We start from the raw sequence: 16238 nt of genomic DNA on the forward strand, positions 1-16238 counted from the left end.
AGACAACAGAAGACTTCCGTACAGCCTCAGTCAAAACAACAGCAATTCTTTTAACTCCATTCCAGAGAGCATGGTCGGCATTTCTCAACCTTTCCTTCCAACTCTACCCATCAGAGGTTGCCTCACCCATTACCATCAACGATGGTGCATTATAACATTGGATCATTGGTTATTTTAATTTTTTTATTTATTCAATTTTCTCTACCGTTCTCCCAAGGGAGCTCCCTTCATTTACAGAAAACACCTCCAAACTATCCTTCAAAAGTCTCTTTTCAACTCCCAGCAGAAGACACTCCTTCACCAGGAGCTCTAAGCCTTCCTCCAGCTCATAAGAACATAAGAATTGCCATACTAGGACAGACCGAAGGTCCGTCAAACACAGTATCCTGTTTCCAACAGTGGTCAACACAAGTTCCAAGTACCTAGCTAGATCCCAAGTAATAAAATTTTATGCTTCTTATCCTAGGAATAAGCAGTGTATTTCCCCAAGCTATCTCAATAATAGCCTATGGACTTCTCTGTTTGGAAATTATCCCGCTAAGCTAACTGGTTTCACCACATTCTCCAGCAATGAATTCAAGAGTTTAATTACATGTTGTATGAAGAAATATTTTCTCCACTTTGTTTTAAAGCTACTACTTAGCTTCATCGCATGTCCCCTAGTCATAGTTTTTTTGGAAAGAATGAACAAGCGATTCATATCTACCCTTTCCACTCCACTTATTATTTTATAGACCTCTATCATATCACCCCTAAGCTGTTTCTTCTCCAAGATGAAGAGCCCTAGCTGCTTTAGCCTTTCCTCATAGGGAAGTCATCTCCCCCTTATAACCCCATTGTATTATGTAACATCTTTCTTCTCTCATGTATTCTTTCCCCATGCTTCTCCAATTCATGATGTAACTTCATTCTTCTTGCATTTTATAATTCGCTGATTGTCCAGCCTTCTTTGTATGTGAACCGCCTAGAAGTCAGTTTGACTATGGCGGTATAGAAAAATAAAGTTATTATTATTATTATCCCTTTTATCATTGCCATAGAACAAGTGCCTCTGCAGGAGAGAGGCCAAGGGTTCTATTCAAAGAATTTTCTCTTACCAAAAAAGACTGGAGGTCTCCGTCCAATTCTGGACCTCCATGTTCTCAACAAATACTTAGTGAAGGAGAAGTTCACCTGATCTTCCTTGGAACCCTCTTATCTCTTTTAGAAAAAAAGACTGGTTCTGCTCTCTAGACCTCGAGAATTACGCTCATATTTCCATCCACCCTAACCACAGGAAATATCTCTGCTTTTGAGTGGGAACATGCCACTATCAATACAAGGCACACCCATTTGGTCTAGCTTCAGCACCCAGAGTATTCACGAAGTGCTTAATAGTAGTAGCTACACTCCTTTGCTCATACGTGATCTCCTACTTAGACAACTGGTTAATTAAGGCCCCCACACCATATCAAGCCATGAATGCAATAGTTTGCCTCCCGATGCTTCTCGTATTTGCAGGCAACCATGAGAAATCCTTCCCTCAACACTTATTCATACCTACCAAATGCTGCACCTCTTTGACTACATGGCCTCCACAGTATACGTGACTCCATGCAACACAATGGTCTCAAGCCACTGGATTACAATCCCAATGCTTACAGGTGACCTCAACCCTCCAACATTTCCTTCAGTGGTGGTTATCGCCGGTCAGTCTCTCCAGAGGCCACTTATTCCATACAGCAGAAGATATTAACAACCGATGCTTCCATGCTCAGTTGGGGAGCCCACCTTGATGTCGTCAATACCCAAGGAACCTGGAGTCCTCGCAAAAAAAAACCTCTCCACATCAATCTTCTTGACCTTCGAGTAATCCGCAATGCTCTATACACTTTCCAAGATCACTTTATCAATCAAGTTGTACTCATTCGAACAGACAATCAAGTAGCCTTGTACTATATGAACAAACAAGGGGATACAAAGTCTCGCTCACTTTGCCATGAAGCAATTCAAATCTGGTCTTGGGTGATTCATCGCAACACATTCTTGATAGCAGTCTACCTGGCAGGGAATCAAAATATCTAGGCAGACAAGTTGAGCAAACTTCTACAACCTCACGAGTGGTCACTCAACAGTTGTACGTCAGATATTCAAGGATTGGGCAACACCAGAAGTGGTTCTCTTTGCTTCCCCTCACAATCACAAACTTCAGCTCTTCTGTTCAAGACTCTATACTCTCAATCACATGGAGTCGGATGACTTTTTCCTTGACTGTGAGGCAAGTTTTTTTTATGCCTTCCTAGTTGGGAAGACTCTACTCAGACTTCGTCAAGAGCAGGCCACCATGATTCTCATAACACCTTTGTAGCCACATCAACCATGGTTTTCTCTCCTCCTACAACTCAGCAAGAGAGGGCCCATCACACTACAAATCTTTCCAAACTTGCTGACACAGAATGAGGGTTCTCTCCTCCATCCCAATCTACGTTAATTAGCATTCACTCTCCCAACAAATAGATGCTTTTCCACTATTTACACTAGTGTCAGCCATCAGTGAAGCTTCTAGAAAACCTTCCACTCAGCACTGCTATCATTTCAGATGGACTCACTTCACAGTCTAGTGTAATCACTCACTGGATCCAATCACATAACCTCTGTCATTGGTGCTTGACTATCTCCTGCACCTTTCCAACATTGGTATTAAAACTACTTCAGACAGAGTTTACCTCAGTGCTATCGGTGCTTTCCATACATTATTAGACAAAAACCCATTTCTGTTCATCCTCTAGTTTCTAGATTCATGAAAGGCCTTTATCATTCCAAGCCCCCTCTCGAGCCTCCAGTGATGTGGAACCTTAATGTAGTACTTTCCACTCTGATGAAGTCTCCCTTTCAACCATTCTTGACCTCGTCTCTCAAGTATCTGACTTGGAAAGTAATATTGCTCATATTTCTTACATCTGCACATAGTGAGCGTCAAGTGCTTGTGTCAGATCCACCTTATTCAACATTCTACCATAATAGGGTAGTTCTTCTTGCTCATCCAAAGTTCTTCCCAAAGATCATCTCTGAATTTCATCTAAACCAGTCTATAGTTCTCCCTGTCTTTTTCCAAGACCATTTACTCACCCCTGGTGAAGTTGCACTCTACACATTGGACTGTAAATGTGCTCTTATTACTAGGATATGACCAAACCTCATAGAATTTCCATTCAGCTGTTCCTGTCACTCGATTTTAGCAGACTTGGAGCTCCTCTCACCAAGAGAACCATCTCTACATGGCTGGTGGATTGTATCTCCTTTTGCTATGCTCTGTCTGGGCTGATGCTTGAAGGCCGTGTCATTGAACATAAAGTTTGAGCAATGGCGACTTCAATAGCTCATCTATGTTCTACTGCCATTGAAGTAATCTGTAAAGCAACCACCTGGTCCTTAGTTCACACCTTCATGTCCCACTATGGTTCTTAGTTCACACCTTCATGGCCCACTATTCTTTAGAGCAATGTGATGCAATCCTTTTAAGCTACTGGCACTCTGATCTCAGAGCTGCAGCTGGAGGGCACCCAGAAATGTGCGGATGCTGATGTGATGCATGCATGACATCACATTGACGTCCACGGTCCTGAGCCTGTTTTTATCGCTGATGGGGGAGAGGGGTGCAGCAGAAAGAGAGGTGAGGAGAAGGAGCAGAGGCACCGGTAAGGAGGAGCGTTGCAGGTTCCAACTGACTGACTACAGGACATGCCTCTCGCTGCGAGAAGCACATCCTGTAAGTAGTCAGCCGGCAGCACCACCACTCTTCCTCGCTGGCATCTCAGGGCATACCTGGAATCCTCTGGGGCACACTAGTGTGCCGCATCACACAGTTTGTGATACACTGATTTTGAGAATCATTTCAGATGGGGATAGTTAGTTCAACCAAGCAGTTCTTCAAAATGTATTCTTTATTTAGATGACAATTTCCCTCCAACCCTTTTGGTTTCACCAGGCTCATGGCAGTTGTCAATAACCCTCTTCTCAGAAGTAAGATCCTGGCAGCTAGGGTGTTCCTTATGTGAGAATATGCTGCCTGCTTGTCCTCGGATAAAGCATAGTTGTTCACCTGTAAAGCTGTTATCCAAGAACAGCAGGCAGATATTTTCACAATTCTCCCACCTCGCTTAGTTGGCTTCTTAGCTTTGTTATTGAACTGATGGTTCCGTGAGCTGATGTTGGGCAGTAAGGCACCAGCCCACGTATGATACAGGTAATCTTAAAAGATTTGATGACAGTACGCTTTTTGACCGTGTCGAGTTCCGTGGATGATGTCACCCATATGTGAGAATATCTGCCTGATAACCTCAGATAACACCTGCTACAGATTAATAATTATGTTTTGTTTTCAATACTTCCCTTCCAGCCTTCCTCTCTGGCAGGATTGTCATGAACTGTGGAGTAAAAAACGCAGAAGACAAAAACAAATGGGCATGAGTGATGAAGGAACAACAGCTAAGCTTCCCAGAAAGGATTTGTCTGTTGGCATGGATGACAGCAGGACCAGTACCCCTCAAAACCTACAGACTTTATCACAACACAAAACTCAGGGCAACTCCAGTACAGAGCTTGGTCAGTACTAATTTTCCTTTAATTCCCTTAAGGTTCTGTTTGATTACTGAGGTAAATGCAATCAAAATTAATATGTATTTGTAAGAATGAATGACTAAATACAGCAAATGACACTCATGGTTTATGACTGTTATTTCTCAGGCATACACAGTTATATTTCCTCATGCCACTGGATTGACAGTACTCATTATCTTTGTTTTTAAATCATTGACTCTTGGTTGATTATTATTGGGGCTGTTTCCCCACATAATCATATGCCAACTTAGTTTTTATCAAGTTGGGAGTGGAGTGTTTACTTCCTTCTCAATCCTTAGGGTATCTTTTCTGTGATTTGATTTCTTTCTCTCTAGCATTTTCAATTTTATTCAGCATGGCCAAGAAACAAGCTACCAACTTCAAGAAGTGACCAGCCAGCTTGTTCACAGATGTCTTTTAGATTATCATTCAGCATGCTAAGGGTCTAAATATAGGCCATATGTCCTTAAGTGATTTGTGTGTGTAATATACCCTTGCCAGCACCATCTCTGCAAGAACAGCTGAAAGTTCTGAAGGAACTAGCTGGAATGTTGCAGTTGCACGCTATGCAAATTATCGCACTAACACACTCAGTCTCAGCCCTCGAACTCCAACAGGACATCGATCTTGGATACTACAGCGTCGAACTTCTAAGTCAAGGAGACATCCATCATCTTCTACGGAGCACAAAAATCTCGCAGCTCTTTTCGATGTCCATCTCGATGCTTTTCTCGACACTCTCACCTCAACATTCTACATCTGAAAGGGTTGACATTGAGGAGTATGACTCAGACCTGTCACCATACTCTTCTAGCGACTACCCTGGCTTTTCTGCAGATGAGTCCTATGGTATTCCTTCTGATTCATCTTCTCTACCTCTTAAACGCAGGTTACCTCCAGAAAGTCTTTTACAAAATTTATCAGACAAATGGGGCAGGTGCTTCCAATTAACATGGAATCTGAGTCAGAGCCTCAAGCAGAGTGCACTTCCTCTATCCAATTCTATGGTCACCCAGTCAAAGAAATTGATCAGATTTGTCTGACAAGACTTGCCTCTAGTGAATTCATGTTGCCTCGGATCCTGTAATCCACTGGATTCCAGAAATGTCACTATTTTCTGTTTTAAAAGCATTTCCAATAATTTACTTACCACAGAAGTCAGATTTACCAGCCTCTGTAGTTCCCTACTTCTTCCTTCCACTTTTGTGGAGGTGGACCACATCCACTCTTATACACCTTCGGTACCCCTTCTGACTGAAGAAGTATTGAAAAGACCAACCAGCGGAACCGCCAGATCTTCCCTAAGTTCCTTTAGTATTCTTAGATGAACACCAGCCAGCCCCATCTCTTTGTCCACTTTTAGTTTCGCTAGCTCCTCACAAACAATCAACTGAGAGTCGATCAGAATCTACCACACCTCCATCCTTATTTGTGTTTGTCTTCTTCGGTCCCACTCGGAGCACTTCAGTTGTGAACACAGAACAGAAATATTTATTAAGCAATTCAGTCTTAACTTTATCAGCTTCTACATATTCTTTCCCTTCACGTCTCACAATGCCACTTTTGCACGTCTTCCTATCACTAATATATATTTTTTAAAAATCTTATGTCTCCCCCCCCCATTTTACTTTGTCAGCTATTTTTTCTTCCATTTGCATCTTCGCTTTCCTGACTACTCGGTCAGCTTCTCAATTTTTCTACCTTTGTTGTTTGATTTCTGCTTTCCTCATCTTCTCCTCATTTATTCCCTTCCATCCACTGTCTGCCTTTTCCATATGCTCTGTTACTGTGCCTCTCCCTTCCATCTCTCCCTCCCGCCGCCCAATTGTTCTGGCACCCATCTTCTTCCCTCCACTCCCCCCATAGTTTGGGATCTCTCTCTTCCCCATTTCCCTTCCGTATCTTCTCCCCACTCTTCCCCATTTTCCTCCCTCCCTCTCTCCCTTCCCCAGTTCCCTTCAGCATCTTCCTCCCAACCCCACCTTTCCTCCCTTTCTTCTTCCCCTTACCTTCGTGATGGGCAATTTCTAAATTTTCTTTCTACAAGTAGCTGAGCCTTGATCCCTGCCAGGGACTGCAGTTCTGGAGCCAGGGAGAGTTTCACAAGTTAAGCAAAGGTTAGTGATCCGTAGAGATATTGTCACTGCTGGCCCTTATTTCAGCTGAACCACAGATCAGTGAACTTACATGATGGGGGAATCATCCTTACCTTTGTGGTGGGTGATTTCTAAATTTTCTTTTTACGAGCAGCCGAGCCTTGAAGTAGCATGTGGCTACTGTAAAGGTCTCCTCTGACACAATTTCCGGTTTCCGGTTGCGTCAGAGGAGACCTTTACAGCAGCCACACGCGACTTCAAGGCTCGGCTGCTCATGGAAAGAAAATTTAGAAATTGCCCGCCGTAAGGGGAAGGGAGGGAGATGCCCGGTTGGGGGGCGGAGATCGGACAGAGGTGGCAATGATCATTAGTAAGAAGGGAGGGAAGCGCGATTGACCACGTGTGTTCCCTTCCTTAACTGCGGAGACAAAGCCATTCACTGCTCCACGGGGAGGTGAATGGCCTTGTCCCCATAGCCACGGTGAACACTTTTTTTTCCACCTTGGGTAACAGCCACCGTGCCATTCTCTACCTGGCAGTGGCTTCACTCAAGGTGTAAGTGGCCGGCCTTTCTTGTTTCCTGACTTAAAATTGCAAGGCTTCTCCGATAACTCATCCATATGTGACCAGATTCCTCCGGGAAGCACTCTGGTTGAAGCCCCCTCTGCGGCATCCCTTTCCAACTTTGTTACCTTAGCATTGTTTGAAGGGCCTCATTAAGGCTCCATATGAGCCCCTCACGGATGCTTTCTTGGACCTCACAGATAAGATGGTATTTCTGGTGGTGATTGTTTCAGCCCAATGAATCTCTGAACTGCAGGCTCCTTCCTTCAGGGAACATTTCCTCAGAATTACTGATGAAGGCATCACTCTCCATGCAGTGCCTTCCTTTCTTCCAAAGGTAGTGTCAGATTTCCACATCATCCAGGAAGTTAGTCTGCCTGCTTTTCAATGGGGTCTGACAAACAAGAGTTTTGAAGAAGCTGGCCGTCCACAGAATTTTGTTCTAGTACTTGGAAAAGACAAATGACTTTCACATTTCTGACCATCTATTTATGCTCACTAGCCATTCCCAGCTTGGCAAGGCCTCTTGCTAGTTGGTTTCGCTTAGCCTTCTCTTCGGTGTAAGTTGCCTGTGGGAAGCAGCAACCAGTCTCTCTCAAGGAACACTCTTCCTGGGCAGAATCTTGGGCAGTTCTTCCCTCAGAAATTTGTTGAGCAGTTTCATTATCTATGCTGCATAATTTTCCTAAATTTTAGAGTGGATTTGGCGGTTCAGGAGGATGTTGCGTTTGGGTCCATGGTCTTGCAGGCAGGCTCTTCTCTACCACCCTAGCCACTGCTTTGGTACATCACCACACATACGGAATCCAGAGTAGATGTAAACAGAATTAAAGATTAGGTTCTTACATGGATAATCTTCTTTCTATTAATCTACTATGGATTCCATATGACCCGCCCTCTGTATATTCTATTTTGCCTGCTTTCTGCCTCAGATGTTTTTCTGTATTCCAGGCCTGGAGTTCTTCTCCTGTCAGCCGGATGGCTCACTATAAATAAATCCAATATGAATAAGTGTATTTCTCAGCCTGTGGCTCTCTTATTGTTCATGCCAGTTGCTCCCAGCAGGTTGTTTCTCTGTGGTTGGGGTTTTTTGGTTTTTTTTCAATTGCTATGAAATGTTCTAATTCTTGTTTTTCTGAGTTACAGAGCAGTACAGAATTGTTTATTGTATGCGGGGAGGTTCTATGTATCTCTCCTTTTTTGTATTCTGTTTCAGTGGAGTGTGATTGCTTTGGGACATAACTGGAGGGTGCACTGTGCTCTGCCTCTAGGTGGGAGGTGGTCAGAGTTGTAAGTATTCTCACTTCTGCAAGTCCAGTTTGCAAGAATGGCTTGATTACCACACATATGGAATCTGTAGTAGATTAACAGAAAGAAGATTATCCAGGTAAGAACCTAATCTTTCATTTGTTGTGCTCCTGTTCTTAGCCATATTTTTTTTTATTCTGAGTTTTACATCTTGATTCTTTAATGAGTTTTCTTCAGATGTGAAAAATATCCTAACAAATTATACTTTTGGAAAATCAAAGCATGGACTTTTTCTCAGTCCCATATGTGGTTATATATTAGCACACTTGACACTGCTACATGTTAACCCTTCTGAGCTTGTATAAGAGTTTAAAAAAAAAAGAACCCTCCAAATTTAGGAGTATTTTCTTTACTCACCATAAAATGGAAAAAAAAATGAACTGCACATTTTTTTTTAAACAGTAAAATTTTTAGGGGTGTGCAGGGCATAATTTTTTTGCTTTTAGTTTCCATGTCATTTATGGGGATATTTTGTTTTTGTTTTGCTTTTTTATTTTCTATTTTATTTTGGAGCAACATTGTCAGTAGTGCACACTGACAACACAGGGGGGGAAAAAAGCAAAAAAATTATTTTTTCCCTGTTTTATAATTAAAAAGACATGGGAAACAAATTCACATCCCTAATGATTGCTTGATTTTGTAAACCACTTTAGAATCCCTCAGGATTTTTAGGTAGTATTTCAAGTATAATAGTAAAATGTGGTAAACAAATGGTTTGCGGAAACAATGTCATGTTAAAAGGCATGTAAACAGTACTACCATTTTTAATTTAAAAATTTGGAGGCTGGACAACCCAGGATCTCCAAGTTAGTGACTCTCTTTGCTCCAGGTCCTCAAGCCCACAACCTAAGCTTCCCACCGTAACTCACAAAAATTATACTTACGGCTCCTCAGTATGTATACAGTTGTAAGTGGAATTTTCAGCAGACATCTGTATTAGCATTATCTGTATTATAATGGCAAAAATTGTAATTGTTTTCATTGGATTTTTTTCCTTTTGGATGTTTTCTTTAAAGTATTTCAAATTCTAAATATAAACTCTACTTTTTATTTCATTTAAGGGAACCAAAGGACTGGACATCAGTTAAACCAGAATGAATTGGCAATCATGCTAAATCTGCTACAGTCTAAAACAAGTGTCAGTTTGGCTCATTTTGCCCAAGTTTTGAACATTAAAGTGAATCCTGAAACACAGCAGCAATTGAACAAGTTAAACCTTCCTGCTGGCATCTTGGCAACCAGTGATAAGCAATCTGAACAAAAGCAGCAGGAACCTAACCCACAGCCAGCGGTAGTCCTACCACCTACACAGCCCTTTAAGGTCAAGCCAGATGCTACACAAGCAGCTGTACAAAGTTCGTTTGCACTGTTGTTGTCTCAGCTAATAAAGGTTCAGCAAATGAAGCAAAATAATACTGTACCACAAGGGAAACTGAATGCTTCTGGAAATGAAGTTTCATTGCAACCCATAAAACCACCAGAGCCTTGTGCTCTTTCAGCTGGTAAGCATAGGTGGAAATTATATTTGTATGTTGACCAGACATATTTTTTTAGTCAGGAAAATGTTGACTTTTTTTTTTTTTTTGTATTTTTGGTCTACTTTTTTTTTCTTCCTAATTTTCTTCCACTTATTCTCACCTTCCTTATCTTCCTTCCCCCTCCATTCCCGTGTTTTAAGCATTCTTTCTTTCTTCCTCTCAAGTGCACTTGCCTTTGGCCACCTTGTTCCCTTTGACTCGACCAGTAGAAGCTGCTGATTCTCAGCTGAATGAGCTTCACTGCCTGTGTCCCACTGGCAGTAGCATTGTACTGCTTGGGTCTTGCCAATTTGGAGTTACCATAGCCCTTCACTGTCCAGGCCACACCAGCATATTAGTATCCAGGGTCTTGAGTTTGAGATGACCTAGTGCGCTGGATGATTCCATTCCTGTACTAAATGTTATGATTCCTGCCCATCAACAGTTCATTTTTGTCCAGGTGGCACTATTCTGTCTGTAAAGGTTAACTTTATGGAAACACTAACTGATATGTTTTCCATGGACAAGCAAGATGAGTCAGTTGCCCATGTGGAAGCAGACATTCAATAGCACTGAGGATAGAACATTTATTAGCCAGAGCTAAAAAAAAAGCCTTGTCCTTTCTGTGGAAAAAGGCAAATGTGTTTTGTATCAGGAAACATTTTTTGATATCAGTTGCCAGGGTACCTTAGTGAGTTCTCTACATGTTTCTTTTTAAATCTTTTTTTTTTTCATTGCTCAACTGTAAAATTTATTTTTATTCACTTCATTTCCCACAGTGACCCTTCTAATGAAAAATGTCTATCACAAATTAGTACTTGAATATGATATTCCATATTATATACTCTATTCCTATAGGCCTGCTAGGGCCATAAAGGTAGAAGTTTCTGGCTGCAGGCTATCTTCTAGACTATTCTGAACCTAGCATTGACCTCAAAACATTTTGAAACAATTAATGTGAAAATTGTCCAGTTCATGAACCTTCAGCAGTGAAGGTTATTACCTTTTTTTCAGAATGGACTTCACAAAGTTCTCTAGACATGGCTTCAGGGGCAAGTGCTAAGCACCAGGTCCACCATCAATATCTTGATATCAGTCTAGTTCTTTTGCTTATTCCAGTGACAGTGATGTAGTGGAGACCGCTTTTGATTAATCTGGCTCTGTTTGTAATACAGAAGCATTTACAATACTGTGTGATAGGGGGTGAAAGAATAATGGTGCAGGACCAGGAAAGGGACTTGGGGGTGATTATTTTGCTAGCTTGAGATCCTTGAAACTATAAGAGCTGTTCTATAACTGGGCATCCATATTTACATGCCTCTTGTGTACATAAGTATACAGAAGTGCAAAAAGCACATGAATTCTGAACCTGTGGGTAGTGCATCTTTACATGCGAGGGATGCAGAAGGTATCATCTTACATTTTTAACTTTGCCTCCCTGCATCACTGGACACTGCCCTTCAGTCCCAGGTAGCATTCAACAGGATTGTTGAGCATTGGGGGGCATCCAATATTCAACCTGATAGCATCAGCTCGCAGTCAAAAGATTGCGCAATACATCAGTCATTCAAAGGTAGATGCTCTAGTACAACCTTGGTCTGACAGGCATCTCTTGTACATGTTCTCTCCTTGGACAACAATAGATAGTCATTCGAAGAATAGCAATGCATTGAGGGCTGGTGATCCTCATGGCTCCAGATTGGCTGATTTACAGATCTAATCCAATCGCCCTAGAGAATCCGGAACACTTTGGGCTTACAGCATGGATCTTGAGCGTGCGGCCTTAGTACAAAAAGGGTATTCAGAAGTGGTCATAGCCACACTCCTTCACTCCAATAAATCAGCGACAGTCATGGCTTATGTGAAAGCCTAGACAGTATTTCAACACTGGCTTTTGTAGTAACAGATAGAGCCTATGGGGGCCCCTATAGCAGATATCTTTTCATTCCTTCAGGGCTTGGAAATTAATTCCTTAAAGGTCCAGGTGACCAAACTCTCATGTTTTCGAACTTATTTGGAGAGCGGTTCCTTGGCCTCTCACCCAGATATTTCCTGGTTCTTGAAGGGAGAGTTGCGTTTGCCTGCGTGTCAAACTTGTCCTTCCTAGAACCTTACCCCTAAGTAAGATGCCCCGTACAAGCCCTTACAGGAAGTGTTCAGTCCAGGCTGGGAGACTTGATCAGTGAGGCCAAAGAATTACCAGAATGGGCTTCCTCTCCCAATATGATTGGGCAAGGGAGTCCATTCTGTGAATTCAAATAACAGACATGAGACAAAACTGTGTAATAATCAAATTCATGTTTATTAATTCCTTTCATATCTGGAGAGAGCCATACACGTTATCAAATTTTCTTCTGCTCTCCAAAGGAGAAATCCAAGTCAAAGAATAATGTTAGAATACAATGACATAGTTGATCACATGACTTCCTTCCCAGGAATACATCACATCACTTTACATTTAAATCCTAAATTTGCCAATGCTAAGCCTAATTTTTAAACCCAGCAGGTGGCAGTGTTTCACTGTTCCTATCCTTATGACTTCTGTATGAACTTTCCTAATTAGCTTATGTGTTTTAATCTATGAGGACCAGACTTCCTCTCTGTAAAGGCCTACCTCCTGTTTTTCTGGAAAAACCTATACCCAACCCTTTTTAATTCCGTGCAGCTGCCTACCTTAGAATGGGATCTTATTATTTCAGTCTCTTCATATACCAATCACAAATTAATCCCTGACATTTCTTAACATACACTTTTCTTTTACCATGTTTTTTTCTAAGAATTTCATCTTACAAAACTTTAATGTTCTTATTCAGTTTGATTCTATCATAGCCAATTTAAAATAACCTTTTACAGACAGTTCCATAATTCACCTGTCTCATTTAAAAGTTAAATCTCCTTGTATCGCCTTCATGCTTTTATTTTCCAGTTTTAATTATTAATAGCAGCTGGGCACGCCCATGATGTCTACATATCTTCAATAGAAGCTATCCAGACTGAGTGAGAAAAATATTCTTGCGGAGATATCCAAAGAATTTGGACTGCCTATCTTCCATAGGCAGGGTTGTTACTGTTTTGGTTCTGCTTGGTAGGACATGTTTGCTATATATGCTAAATTCTTAAGGTAGTCTGGGTTGAGACTATCAGGACTTTTTTTCCCCAAATGCTTGGGGTGGGGATCAGCAGGAGTAGCTAGTCTGCCAGGACATTTTTGAGGGGATTGGGGTCCTCTCAGGGAGGAGGGGAGGGAATCGAGGGGAGGAGGGGAGGGAATCGAGATTCTTGGGTGTGGGAGAGGGGTATTATTAGCTTTTCTGCCCCAGTACAGATGATGAGCTAATCTGCTATATCTCCTCAAACCTGGTCAGAGAGTAAAATCGAGCACTTCATGACCAATATAACATCTTTTAGCAAAACTGTCTAATTATCAAAACATTCAAACTTCCACTTAGCAGCGATTCTTTTCACACAGATTTGCAGCGATTCTTTTCACACAGATTTGCAACCTGTGGCTCACTCACTCACTATCTTCTTCAGGTATTTGAAAAAATGTCTTATTAAAGTGAATTTCAAAAACATTGATTTCACACTTAACTTCAAAAATGTAGACCCTGACCAACACCAACATGGGCTATGTTTCGCAAAGTTGCATCAGGAAGCAGTTTTGAACTTACAACACTGAACATATCATGTACAAGCTTCAATTTTTGAAGATAAGTATGAAATCAATATTTTTAATATTATTAAAGTGAATTTAAGTCAGAATAAGTAATTTTTCACATACTCAATAAAAATAGTGAGCAAGCCACAGGCTGTGAAACTGTGTGAAAGGAGTAGCTAATGAGGGGAAGCTTTGGTGTTTTGACAGTTTTGCTAAAAAATGTTATATTGAAGTTCATGACCTGCTGGATTTTATTATTTGGCTTGTTTGACTTCCCCCACTATTGAGAGTGTTCTACTACTTAGATTTCTCATATGTAGGGACATGGTTCTCACACTGTGCTCACTTTAAAATCTACTGTGTATTTTTCTGCACTAGGGTGAAATAATTAATAGCCTAGTTACCCTTTAATGTGCTATGTGTTGATGTCTACATATTAGCTGACTCCCACACTGAACCTATTTCTGTACCATTCACCTGTTAATGTGCATGCAGTCCTCTCATTAACCGCTTGTTGCTGCCTGCTGTAGTTTTCTGTACTGATCCTTCAGACAGGTTAAGAGGAGGAGACTCTTAGAAATACTGATAAGCGATTTAATCAAATTTTAAATAAAAATTGAAAAAATATCGAGGAGACTCTTAGAAATACTGATAAGCGATTTAATCAAATTTTAAATAAAAATTGAAAAAATATCTTGAAAGGCCTATAGCTGATTATTTTGCACTTTTGACCCCTGACCAGCAAAAGTAGCAGCGTTAGCAGGCACGGGCCCCATTGAAGGGTCATTAAATTGTTAACTTATGGAAGGGCAGCTACCTCCAGCTCTATAAAGGGCTGCATTGCACCCTTTAGTGGAAAAAAAAGTATTCCCTTGACCAGGATAAAGCTGGAAAACTACCAATCAATATTGAATCTCCCTTTCCTGGGAAATTTACAGAGTAGCTAAATGAAAGAAGCTGACTTTGTCAATCTGGCTTTAGATCTGGGTACAGAATGGAGATGGTTCTTATATCCCTGCTTGAAATCTACACAAACCGCAATGAGGGAACTGCCTCAATATTAGCGTTTATTTGATTTCTTGGCAACTTCGGTCTCTTATGGACAGTACCATAAGAACATAAGCATTGCCATACTGAGACAGACCGAAGGTCCAGCAAGTCCAGTATCCTATTTCCAAAAGTGGCCAATCCAGGTCACAAGTACCTGGCAAGATCTCAAAGAGTAAAACATTTTATGCCAGATGGTGTGAATAACATGAAGAAAGGCCTGGCAAAGCTTGAAGAATGGTGTGAAATTTTGGCAGCTGAAATCCTAAGAAATGGAAGGTCATGCATTTGGGCTGCAAAAACCAGAGGGAATGGTACAGTTTAGGAGGTGAAGAACTTATGTGCACGACGGAAGAGCAGGACTTGGGTGTGATTGTATGTGATGATCTTAAGGTGGCCAAACAGGTTGAAAAGGTGGTGGCAAAAGCTAGAAGGATGCTAGGTTGCATAGGGAGAGGTATGGTCAGTAGGAAAAAGGAGGTATTGATGCCTCTGTATAAGACTCTGGTGAGACCTCATTTAGAATATTGTGTACAATTCTGGAGGCTGTACCTTCAAAAAATTATAAAAAGAATGGAGTCGGTCCAGAGGAAGGCTACTAAAATAGTGTATGGTCTTCACGATAAGGCATATGAGGACAGACTTAAAGATCTCAATCTGGATACTTTGGAGGAAAGGCGGGAAAGGGGAGATATGATAGATGTTTAAATACCTACATAATATAAATGTGCATGAGTCCAGTCTCTTTCATTTGAAAGGAAACTCTGCAATGAGAGGGCATAGGATGAAGTTGAGGTGATAGGCTGGTCGCCATACTACAGACCCATAGCTAGCATTCCCCTTTTCACAAAGCTACAGAAAGGATTGGTCAACCTATAACTAGTAAACTACCTAGACAAATTTAACATCCTTAGTGAACACCAATCAGGCTTCAGGAAAGGATACAGCACAGAAACTGTCATAGCTTCAGCAAAGGCAATAGCGCTCTGATTCTGCAATTAGACCTTAGCAGTGTGTTCGACCTAGTTGACCACGAAATCATGCTACTTTGCCTTGATGTAATGGGACTCTCGGGAAAGGTAAAGAAATGGTTCCAAAAATTCCTAACAAACAAATCCTACCGAGTAACCAGCAATGGATATTATTCCAACCCATGGAAAACCCTATCGGGGGTGCCCCAGCACTCCCCACTATCACCCACACTATTCAACATCTACATCGCATCCCTAGGTCATCTACTACAAAAATTAAACCTAAATCATTATATATACGCAGACGATATATCTATCCTAATCCCCTTAAATGACATCACAAATGAAATTATAGGTAACCTCTCACACACAATGATAGAAATCGAAAAATGGACTACCAACTTCAAACTGAAACTAAACACTGAAAAGACAAAAGTCTTTTTGACAAGCCCCAATGACAAAATAACCAGAGCATCAT

General features: G+C 41.3%; 1 protein-coding gene across 6 annotated transcripts in view; it reads left to right on the forward strand.

Annotated features, from left to right (window-relative positions):
- CDK13 (cyclin dependent kinase 13) overlaps window positions 1-16238 on the forward strand; it is a 231348-nt gene that overhangs the window by 180990 nt on the left and 34120 nt on the right. For all 6 annotated transcript variants that reach the window (XM_033930257.1, XM_033930258.1, XM_033930251.1 and 3 more), the window contains exons 12-13: window positions 4379-4584; window positions 9629-10069. In XM_033930257.1, coding sequence (XP_033786148.1) covers window positions 4379-4584; window positions 9629-10069 — 647 coding nt within the window. The remainder of the gene's footprint in view (window positions 1-4378; window positions 4585-9628; window positions 10070-16238) is intronic.

This window comes from Geotrypetes seraphini, chromosome 2, assembly GCF_902459505.1.
Source record: "Geotrypetes seraphini chromosome 2, aGeoSer1.1, whole genome shotgun sequence".
Classification (NCBI taxonomy): Eukaryota; Metazoa; Chordata; class Amphibia; order Gymnophiona; family Dermophiidae; genus Geotrypetes; species Geotrypetes seraphini.